Here is an 11,272-nt window from a genome sequence, read left to right as displayed (position 1 = left end):
CACACCTGGCCCCGTGTTTGCTTTGAGTCAGGCCCTGGGCAGTTCTTCTTCCTCTACAGGTCAGGGTGGAGACCCCAATCAGCTGGGGCCCCAGGTTAATAGTCGACTGGAAGACTGAGATTCTGCTCTAGATTGGGGGGGGGGGGTCAGGCTCTACGGAAGGGCTGGGAAGAGACAAAGCACAGAGACATGCTTTGGAGTGAGGCCAGCTGAGAGCAGCCCCGTGAGGCAGGGAAGGGTGGGTTTCTGTGGCTGCCCAGGCACGAATCCTAATCCCATGCTCTGTGCTGCGGACCAGCGCCCCATCAGGTTCTTCAGCGGCTGTGTGTGACTGGGTGTGTCTGTGCCTAAGGGCTGTGTGTGTGGTGGAAGGTGTGTTCTCCGCACACATCTGCCTCTCTGCCCGCTGACCTGTTTGTTTCAAGAGACCCCCCCCACTCAGTGCTGTCTCCCCTTTGCATCCCAAGTTGTTGGTCCCCACTGTGGCTCCCTTGGAGGGGGAGGGCAGGCTCAGCAGGCCGGGATGCCAGAGAGGGGCCCAGGGTGGATGGCCCTGCACTTTGCACCAGCCTCTAGCATTTATGGCAGTTGATATGCTGGGATCAGAGGGTACAACAGGGCAGCACCAGGGGCAGGTGAAAGGAGGGCCATCCACACAACTCAGCTTCTTCCAGGGCCAGTGCTGGGGCAGTCCAAACGCCAAAGGGCCCCAGGTCTGGGACCAGCCATTCCGTGTAGGCTTAGCCAGGCATCACCACGACACAGCCCTGAAAAGTCAAGCTGCACTCTAGCCCAGAACTTTGGTCTCGGCTCCTTAGGAGCCACTTTCCTCAGTATTTGGGGATGAGGGGGCTGCCCCAGTCCCCACACCCCTCAGAGGCTTTGCATCCAGATGTTAGAAGAAAAAACCTGACTCAGAGGACAGACCACCAGCTGCCTCCACTTTGGTGAAAGAATCAGTCCTGAGGGGGTATGATGGGTGCAGGAGTGTGAGGGGAAATCCTGAGAGTGGAGGACAAGGAGTGTCCCAGGGAGAGCAGGGAAGCAGCCACCTAGTGGCTGATCTTGGAACTGCAAGGCATTCTGCTAGCGGGACTAGAGGGCAAATCTGGCACCACAGTGACCCACCCAGGTTTGCAGATGGGGTGGGGATGTGAAATCAGGCAGGGCAGGAAACTGAATGGATATGCCCTACTTGGTGACTGGAGTCTCAGGTAGGGCCAAGTCTGTTCTCAGAGGTCAGGGTTTTGGTGGGTGGAGCATGCTAGTTAGAGAGTGTAATGTCACCAGGACTAGACAGAAGGCGACCCAGGATGACCTCAACAGGCAGGCACCAATTTTGATTCTGAGCTCCTGACTGTGGATGGTTCCTGAAGCCCAGTTCAGCCCTCTATTCACAAACTCCACATCTTCCCTTTCTTCTAAGCACCTGATAGTGGTCAGAGCTACAGAAATGACCAGGAAACTGGATTTTTTAATGGAGGGGCCACGATGCCCGTGGACACTACATGTCACAGCAGCAATGGAGGGGAGCTGCACAGAGATGCAGGAAGGTGCTCTCCCTGCAGTCCTCAGCTCGCTGCACCACAGGCTGGCCTCACTGCGGGGAGGTCTTCAGCTGGCTTTCTCTTTCCTCTCTCTCCTCTCGTACTGTGTGTGTTGCTTCCTGGTTCCGGGGAGAGCATGCAGGCTGGAGGGAAGAGCATGCAGGAGGGGTCAGGTGAGATGCTCCAGACAGAGGTGGGGCAGAGACAGGTGAGTGTGCTTGAAGGAAGGAGCCTGAAGCAGGAGCACAGAGTGCAGCATAGCAAGCCCGCCTGTGGGGACAGAGACAGAAGCCGTTAGTTACAGTGACATGTGCTCTTTAAGAATCCCTGATTTACCGGCAGCACAGGCAACCCCCAGGCTTCTCTCTAGTGCATCCTGAACTGAATCACCATCCTTAGTGTCTCCTGTGAAGCCTCAGCTTCTCAGTCCAGGACCCAAATCCTTTCTCTCTTTCTAGGCGGCTCCCTGGATCTTGTCTGGTCTTGCCATCCTCCTCTGTGACTCGTTAATTCCCACCTCTCTACTTTTGTTGCACCCCCAGATCTTCCAACATGCCCGTCCCCTTCATTCACACACTCGCCTGTTATTCATCAGAAGACTCCTCTGTCCAGAGGGCCTGCCTGCGCTGTCTGCAGCCGCCTGCCCTACTGCGCACGCGCTCAGCTATCCCGCACGGGGCTTCATGTGGCCTAAAGTGACTGCTTTGCCCAGGGTTTCCAGCTCTTTGTAGAATGGGAGGTCTTAACTTCTCCAAATGGCACCTCCCTCGGAGCAGGGACTGAGTACTGGGTACTGTACAGGGTACACGGGGTAGGGACGTCCTCAGGAGGCATTTATGAGACCTTAGAGTCTCAGAAAGTCGGAGCTGGGGGAGGGCCTCTAGGATCTTCTAACTCAGTGTTCTCAGATTCTTGCGAGCCTCAGAATCATGCAGAGGGCAGGCCCAGCCCCACTCTCTCCAGTCCAGTGGGTCTGGGGTGGGGCCTAAATCAGTTGTGATATGGATGATGCTGAGCCCAAGGCCACTGAGCTGACACAACCCCCAGTTGTATACAGCGGGGAACAAAAAGGCCCAAAGCAGAAGCAGGTCTGAGCGGCAAGGGCTGAGCCTCGCAGTGCTCTTCTTCCTGCACATACTCCACTCCACCTCCCAGCCCCAAACCTGGAGTCTCCTGCTCCCCTGAGACTCCGAGAGTCCAGAGAAGAAGGGAGCCCGTCTCTAGCTACCTCTACTGGGAGGTTGGAGACTTGGCAGCATCAAACATCTTCTTCCGGCCTTCCATGCCAGACATGGCCTCCACGTTCTTCCTCCAGTCGCCCACCTCCACAGGCCGTTCCTGTGGGCAGACCACACGCACACACATCAGGCTAGAGGGGCAGCCAGAGTCACCCGAGCTCCAGAGAAATTGGACGGCAGAAAATCAGCCTCCTCAAAATGACAGGAAATCCCAACACCCCTGCCCAGTGGACAAGGTGCAAAGATTCAGCCAGACGTGGGGACGAGGGTCAAGCAGAGTGCCACAAGAAGGAGGTTGTGTGGATGGGGCATTCCGGGTGATGGTGTGACAGAGTGACAGGGCTGGTTTCCACCCTAATGCACCACAGGCCAACCTCAGCTCTGACTCCTACACCACCCTCTGCCTGGTGCCCTCCAGCTAAGGCCACATCCTCCAAGAAGCCTGCTCTGATGAACTCAACTCATTTTCCATTCCATCGGCATACTCCCCGGCCCATCTCTCCTCTGTATGAAGCTTCCAGGGCCAGAGACTGTGGTCCTTACAGGACTCGTTGGTTCTGGGTACATACACTGTGAGATCAGCCAACTTTGAGTGACTTGTTGCTGAGTGGTTGAACCCAGTTCTCTAATTCTTATGCTCTTGCTATAGCCATGATGCTGTCTCCATTGCCTGGGGTGACAGGGGCAGTGGTCTCCCCACCACAAGTGTCCCCACATTGTCTTTATTCCCAGGGCAATTTGTTCCTCAACCTGCTTTTCTTTGTGTCCCAGTCTCCTTCTCAGATTAGAAGCAGCCTGAGAGGTGGAAGTCAGTCCTCTTTCTTTGGTTAATGGTCTCCTAGTGTGTTCTAGAATGTTCTGACTGGCTTCCCACAGGAGCTTCCGGCCCAAAAGATGAAGGCTAGTAGGGCAGGAGGTGGACAGTTCTGAGGAGAGGGGCCCTCACCTTCTCTGTGTCTTCCTTCTTCACAGACTTGAGGTTGGCCCGCAGGTCCATGGACACCTTGTGCTTCGAGCCCAGCAGAGCCCGGAGCATAGCATCAGCGGAGACGCGGACCCGTCGCAGAGGTGGGCGCTTGAACTTTCCACGGAGGTCCAGCACCTTCAACTTCAAGTCCTTAATCTGCGGGTGAGGAGGGGCCAGGCTTACCGGAGGGGTAGCTGGCCAGGGGTTCCCTTCCAAAGGACCCCAGACTGCTAGGGTTCCAGCCAGAGCCACAGCCCAAATTCCCCAGGCTCAAGGCCAGACCCTCTGGAACACTCAGACCACCCATCCCTTCGCAGATCACCAACATGCACGTTGATACATGGATGAACAGTTGCACAGAGATCCCGACCACCCCGTCCCTGTAGCCTTGGGCAGTCTGCCAAGCCAGAGCTCCTGGTGTGGAAGCCCTGTCTGGAGTATGGAGCAGCGTCCTCCTGTTCCTGAAGCCTCCTGCCTGCTAACGGGTCCCTTCATGGCAGCCCGGCCCCTTGGTCCAGAGGTAGAACCCCACCTCCCTGCCAGTCCTACACCCTGGGAGGAATTCCCAGGGTGTGGTCTCTGGAGGGAATTCTTGGGAGCAGATTATCACTATGGTGGGCAGAAGTGGGAAGAAGGATGCGGTCTGAGTTCCCACACTCCCTGCCCCGCTGCTGGGGCCAATGTGAAAAAGCAGCCCACCCGCCACAGGAGTCCTGTCCCCGCCACACACACTCTTTCCACTCCCTGGAGCAGGTCTGGATGGTCCCACACTCTTCGAGGGAGGAGCACTGAGCACCAGAGTGGGAGTCAGAACCCAGCATAGGTTCCAGGTCCACCACTGTGTGACCAAGGCCCAGTTCTCAGCCTCTCTGAACCTCAGTGTCTTCATCTGTAAGGTGTAAATAATAGCCCCCACTTCACCCCCAGGCACACAGGGAGGATCAAAGGACCTAAAGTACATGAAAGCCCTTCACAGAGGTAAGATGTCATTAGGAGGCATCTGATTACCCGTGTGGGTGAGAAAAGGGGCGGCTTCTGAAAAGCCCATCTGCAGGTGGGAGGAAGTGGGTGCTTTTTGTGTGATTATCCTCCCTGCCCATTTCTAGCTCTCCAAGGCTAGGAGGGGGTCCCCAAAGCTTGCTGCTGAGTGGCCACCTCCCTGGCCCCGCAGGAGGAAGGGGACCACACAGCTGCCCACCCCTCCTCAGCCAGACAGCTCAGTTCTCCCCGCCGCAGCCCCCCAGCCGCACTCTCCCCGTCCCTCGGACTCACCTCCCTGGTGTTGTGGAGGCACTTGGCCTCGATGTCGTATCGCTCCTCGTCCACCACCTCCACCTTGGCGTGCAGCTCCCGGCACAGGTCCTGAGGGAGGCCGATTGACGGGGCAGGCGTGAGGAGGGACAGTCTCCAGCCTCCCTTTTCGGCTTCCCTGCCCAGCACCCTTGGCCTCTCCCCAGCCCCTTTGCAAGGCCTGGGATCTCCTTTGCTCTAAGGCTAACTCTAAGCACGACAACTCAACGTGTAAACCCTTTGATCCTTTCTGTGTGTACTTGTTTTCTTTTCAAATAGTTTCCTTGCGATACGAGTAATCTGTTAATTGTAAAAATTCTGAAAACTAGGTGTGAAACAAAAATGATAAAACGAAAATAACCAGTGATTGCCACGACCTGGAGATAATCATTCGTAACCTGCTGGTGTATTTCCTTCCAGTGTCTGTTCTCTGCCATCACTGGCATTTAAACCATTACCATTGTTTTGAAAACATTAAAAGGTGGGCGTATTGGCGCATGGGATTCCAGCTACTTGAGAGGCTGAGGAAGGAGGATCACAAGTTTGAGGCTAGCCTCAGCAACTTATTGACTCAAAATAAAAAGGGCTGGGGATAGAGCTCAGTGGTAGAGCACTTGCCTAGTATGCACAAGAATCTGGATTCAATTCCCAGTATAGAAAGAAAGAAGGAATTGAACCTTTAAAAACAAAAATTTAGAGACCTATTGCTAGGGGGAGGAAGGACAAGTCTTTGGAAGAATGGACCTTCTCAAGTCCTGCCCGCCTCCCTGCTCCAGGTCATTCCACTGGCTGATGTGAAGGCAGGACTCAGCCCTGGCCCCAGCAAGCCTCTTCTCCCTTTGGGGCTCACTTCTCTCTCCTCTAAGATGGGATCTGGCCAGATGTGATGGTGCACACCTGTAATCCCAGCAGGTCAGAAGGCTGAGGCAGGAGGATCGTGAGTTCAAAGCCAGTCTCAGCAACTTAGTGAGGCCCTAAGTAACTTAGCAAGACCTTGTCTCTAAATAAAACATAAAAAGGGCTGGGGATGTGGCTCAGTGTTAAGCGCCCCTGGATTCAATCCCTGGTAAAATAAATAAATAAATAAATAGAATTTTTAATGAGATCGAACATGGCCACTCCCTGGGCAGTGGGAAGATTAAATAAGACCACATAAGGAAAGAGTGCCTTGCAAGGTACAGAGCTGTGAGCCCTTGTTTGTTCAAGCTCCTCCCACCATATCCCACCTGTGTGGGGCACCCACCCCAGCTTCAGCCTGCCTGACTCACCTGCAGGGCGCTGAGGGACAGGCCTCGGGTCTGCAGCGTGGGGATGCGCTCGGCCAGGTAGCGCACCTTCTCAGCCTCTCTCTCCTCGTGCTCCTGCTCCCAGCATTCCTTGGCCTTGGCCAGCATCAGGCTCTGGACAGGACAAACCCTGTGAGTCTAGGGCCAGGCCCTTGTATTTCCCACTGAGCAACAGGGAGTGAGAGGAAGTTGGCTCTGGGCTGGGCCAGCTCTGAGAACACAGTTCAGTGTGGCTGTGTGTGCGGTGGCTAGCAAGCAGGCCACATCTAGGACACACCAAGCAATCACACCTGGCATCCATGCCCCAGAGCTTGCTTTGCCATCAGTCTTCTTATCAGTTTTTGCCTGTTTTGGCCCACAGAGCTCCAAAGATACAAACACATACCAAAATAAAGCAAGTCTCTCTGCCTGCCCCCCCACTGAGGCTCCTCTCAGGACCCAGGTGGGTACCAGATCTGTAGTTCTAGGTTCCCACCTGCTGACCACCTGAGCCTGGCACTGGCTCCAGCCGTGGACAGGTTTCCTCTGCCTCTCATCATCTTGCTCTGGTCTCCTTCCTTTCCCCCTCTCTTGGCCCTCCTCATGACTTCAGAGTCTGCACTAGGCTCTCTGCCCCCCTCTGGGCATCCCCCAGGCCACACCCAGCCTCACCTTCAGCATGAGCTTGCGGGAAGCAGTAATCTTGGATTTTCTCTGAGGATGAGAAAAGGGAGAGACAGGTGGTAAGGTGGAGGTTGCAAAACTGGACTTCTGTCCAGGCCAGGGCAAGTGCCAGTTGATGTGCATCATCATTACCCAGAATTCTCTGCTCACATTAGGTCCCTTAAAAGTTCTGGGACTTTGGGGCTTAACACTTTGTGGGCTGGGGCTGTAGCTCAGTGGCAAAGCGCTTGCCTTGCACGTGGGAGGCACTGGGTTCTATCCTCAGCACCACATAAAAAAAATACACAAATAAAATAAATGCATGCTGTCCATCTACAACTACAAATAAAATTTTTTAAAGTTCATCTTTGTAATTTAACTCCTCAAATTCAGAGAATGTCACCATCAACTACCTTGATCTAGGGACTGAGGCCCCACTTCCCATCCTGGTTCTGCCTTTGATGGAATGTCATAGGAGACTGTGTAGGGCACCTTCTCATCCATAAATGAGGATGCTGAGATCCACCTTACCTAGGTTCACAGTTATTACCCAACAAAATGAGAACACAGATGTGCAAATCCTTTGAAAAACTTAAAAGTTGCCCATTTTAGCAACCTGGGTAGTAATGCCAGAAATACAAGCTGTGTTGCACAAATAAATGAAGCCGATGTGTGTGGACATTTAAAATTTTAATTTTATTTATTTTTATTTATTTAATACTGAGAATTGCCCAGGTGCATTTTGCCACTGGACTACATCTCCAGCCCTTTTTCTATGTTTTATTTTGAGACAGGGTCTCGCTCATTTGCTGAGGGCCTTGCTAAGCTCCCTGAAGCTGGCCTCCAACTTACCATCCTCCTGCCTCAAATTCCCAAATTGCTGGGATTACAGGTGTGCACCATCATGCCTGGATAGATTTTTTTTTAAATATTAACACTATCATATAAGTTTCTAAGACATAAATACACCGTTTTCTCTTCTTATCAAAAATATTAGTCTTGCCGACTAAATATATTCTACTAGAGCTTAATAAATCCCAGCTCTGTGGCAATGGTCCCTTGGGGGTGGTGAAGGTGAGAGGGCTGCCCCACCCTAGTTAAAGGGACTGTGCAACCTTCAAGCAGGCCCCTCAGGAGGGCCACTGTGGGCATGCCACCTTCTTCTAACGCTGTGTGCTGGGAGGGCAAAGCTCTGGCTCCTTATAATAGTTCAGAAAGAGAAGGGTCAGGCTCTTAGTCAGCAGTTCTGGGGTGAAATGAGTGAGCTTCAGCACATGGAATGTGCAATTTCCACTCAGACTATTCAGAGTGGTTTCTCTTTGTCTCTCCAAAAGCCTAATTTTTGCTACACTTCAGATAAGTGACTTTAAGAAGCATGGCCATCACTTTAACCATTACTGCCCGTGGCTCACACACTGTGATGGACCCATGGCAAATGCTCTACGGCCATCTTGTTTCTCCACCACTTGGTGAGCTTATGGGCACATCGTGTGACCATCAATCACTGGCATTAACTTTAATAGGAACCTGAGCAAAACTTGGAAATTCAAATGATTATTGAAACATAACGGATTTGATTCTCATTGAGAACCTCTGTGCCAAGTGTCCCTTCCATCAGTGCTGCTGATTCCTACCCCTGCTGTCACTGAATCCACAGCCCTGTCCCTGAAGTCCCATCCCAGGACTGAATATAGGCTGTGTCCTCAGCAGCCTAAATAAATCTGGATTGTAGAAAATGTTCAGAATCAGGGTGATCAAAGACCTAAGAAGGAATCCAAAGACACATCTTTGTTCCTTTCTCAGTGTTTGGACACTGGGAAAGGGTGAAATGACCCCTACCTTTCAAACGTGGCTTTGCAGAGAATAAGCTCTGGCAAGAGACAGTGTGGACCCCCTCCCCAGAGATAGACAAGCTTTCAAAGTGGGTAGGAGAAAACTTGCACTCAGAGAGGGTACAAAGTCACACCCAGGCCTGCTGCATGCTATCCCAGCTGCAGGGTACACACCAGTGACATTATATCCTGGATCACAGGAAGCCCCACATCCAGAATCTTCACCCAAGGTTTTTATTCTCCTGGGAATTTCCTCAGCCACTGGGCACCCCTCACCCCCACCTCAGCCTTGACCCAAGCTCTCTCCTCCCCTCCGATGCCACTGCCCCTTCACCAGTCTGAAGAATTCACTAGCAGAGAGACACTTACCTCACTTCAGGCATCCATCACAGGAAGGATGGGGGAAGAGCAGAAAACAGAGAACATGAACAAAGTATTTTATATTTGCAGCAGCAGAACATGCAGAACAGTTGGGGCAAGAGAGGGTGGTGACAACAGTACACTGGGAAGAAATCAGGCCTCAGGTAGGAGGACTAGGTTGAGGGTTCCAGCAGAATAGAATAAAACCCATCAGCCTGTGGGCTCCCAGATGTTCTTTCTGGGGGTACTGTTCATTGGAATTTGGGGAGGATTCATGGGAGGTCAGGGAAGCCTTGACAGAGGTCCGCCATGATATGAAAAGTGCCATCCTGAGCTCGTGGGTTTTTTTCCAAAGCTTTGTTCAACTGTTGGACCGATGTTAGGTCATGGCCTGGTGCATGCACTTCATTTTGTCAGCGCAGACAGGCAATTCTGGAACACAGGCCAAAGGTCTCTCCAGGGGAACTTGGAAATACAAGTTCCATTCCAGGGCTGGGAGGACATTTGGCCACCTGGGAACCATGGGGTGCTGACCCAGGCACTCAGGACTGTCTCTGTTTTAGGATCTGGTCGTGGGGGAGGAGCCTGGGGATTGAACAAAGAGTCCTCAGCTTTGGGGCTATAGTCTGTGGCAAGAGACTTGTCTCCCTGGAGCCCTGGATGGGGGAGATGACTTACACTTCCGGCATGGTGACAGCAGGGCAGCACCTAGAGGGCACAGAGAAATCATCAGGGGGGTGGGAACTTGTAACTCCTGTCCCCACCCTTCCAGCCAGCTGGGTCTTGGGGGTCAGCCCAGCCTGGGAGACTTGGACCCAGAAGAAGTCAGAGTGATTCCAGCCCAGTGGGGATCCCAAGCTACAGCCCCCCTGGCCAAATCAGCTCTCCCTGCACACCTTTTTTGCTTTAAAAGTGGTGAAACAAAGAATATATGGACAAAACCTTTACAACACCTAAAATATTTACCTATGGCCTCTTCTAGAAAAAAAAAAGAAACTGCCAACCCCTATGGGGAACATAATCCATAGAAAACAGGTTAGAAAGTGAGGTGGGGCTTGCACAAGAAGGCTTGAAAGACAAGCTCTGTTTAGATTTTGCCCTGTGGGCGAGGACTCAGCCAAGGGAGGAGCAGGGTGGTGAATGAAGCAGAGTGGAAAGGGGCATGCCGGCAGCTGCCACGTGGCACAACTCCAGGGGGCAGCATTCAATAGACAGCGAGGTGTCTGGCAGCCCTAAATAGGGCAGGGGGGCCCTGAACCAAGGAGGTTATGCCAGGAGGCAGGGCAAACCCTGTGCTCAACTCTAGTCTGGGCCAGTTTTTCTCTCTGCAAAATTCAGGGTTAGGTAAGCGGCTTCCCACTTAACACCTAGCTCTCAAACACGTCATTCAAACCAGATCTTCCTTGAAAGCAAAAGAAGTTCAATCCAAAAGACAAAACCTGTTGGACCCTGGAGACTGGTCAGAAGCCCCCTGACCAGGTGGTTCCTGGGGCCCAGGATGAGGAGGGCTCCTTGAGGCTGCACAGTGAGATGTTCAGAGTCAAACCAGATTAGCCATCTTGCCTGGGCTTGGACATAGAAGCCGGAGGAGGTAGAGGAAGGGATTACGCTGAAGCTCAGAGAAAGGAAGAGGACTGCTGGGGTGGGGTCAGGTGTGCAAAATAGGAGAGGAAGCCTGGCCTGGACTGGGAGTACAGGGTAGATGGTTCAGTATGTCTGGAGGCAAGCAGGCATGGAGCCCAGCCCAGGGTCCAGAGTTTGGACTGGCTCAAGAATCTGGTTTGGAGCAGGGGAGAGCAGAATCTAAAGGACGCTTGCAAAATGCTACCAATAATTTCATTCCAGAGCCACCCTTCATCTGCCCTGATTCTCTCCTGTCCCTTTGTGCCCAAGAAACATCCCCCTGACCTCAATGACCAGGTCTGGGTCACTTTTCTGAGTTTCCCACCCTGCCAGGAAGCCTCCTGGGCCTGCCTCTGCCTCTGCCTCTACCTCTGCCTCAGGGGACAGTGAGGCTGGGGTAGAGGGGTGGGGAGGGCAGCCCCAGAGTCTCAGCTGTCTCCCTGGGGCACAAAGGGAGAGGTGAGGAGACGATCCATACATTCCCGAG

The 11,272-nt window shown here is 53.0% G+C and overlaps 1 protein-coding gene across 1 annotated transcript; it reads right to left on the bottom strand.

Moving 5' to 3' along the window:
* Positions 1-1,464: 1,464 nt before the first annotated feature.
* On the bottom strand, positions 1,465-7,124 carry Tnni1 (troponin I1, slow skeletal type). The gene is made up of 6 exons (XM_046465016.2): positions 6,980-7,124; positions 6,311-6,442; positions 5,025-5,114; positions 3,732-3,908; positions 2,776-2,885; positions 1,465-1,817 (listed from the first exon to the last, which is right to left on the bottom strand). Exons 1-5 carry the CDS (start codon positions 7,118-7,120, stop codon positions 2,778-2,780), a joined length of 648 nt encoding a protein of 215 aa, XP_046320972.2. The 5' UTR covers positions 7,121-7,124; the 3' UTR covers positions 1,465-1,817; positions 2,776-2,777.
* Between the last annotated feature and the right edge of the window lie 4,148 nt (positions 7,125-11,272).

Source organism: Marmota monax, unplaced genomic scaffold (genome assembly GCF_021218885.2).
Source record: "Marmota monax isolate L192 unplaced genomic scaffold, Marmota_monax_Labrador192_F-V1.1 WCK01_AAM20220418_F8-fsc00099, whole genome shotgun sequence".
Lineage (NCBI taxonomy): Eukaryota > Metazoa > Chordata > Mammalia > Rodentia > Sciuridae > Marmota > Marmota monax.
Note: the sequence above shows the minus strand (reverse complement) of the source record. Positions and strands in the feature narration are given on the sequence as shown.

What these genes read in the sequence shown, in the direction of transcription:
- Tnni1 (XM_046465016.2), bottom strand. Translation starts at nt 7,120, where the DNA reads ATGATGATGCACATCAACTGGCACTTGCCCTGGCCTGGACAGAAGTCC. An exon ending in CCCGCAAGCTCATGCTGAAG is followed by an intron (nt 6,443 to 6,979) that starts GTGAGGCTGGGT and finishes TGTCCTGTCCAG; the next exon opens with AGCCTGATGCTGGCCAAGGC. An exon ending in AGAAGGAAGACACAGAGAAG is followed by an intron (nt 2,886 to 3,731) that starts GTGAGGGCCCCT and finishes GTCTGCCCACAG; the next exon opens with GAACGGCCTGTGGAGGTGGG.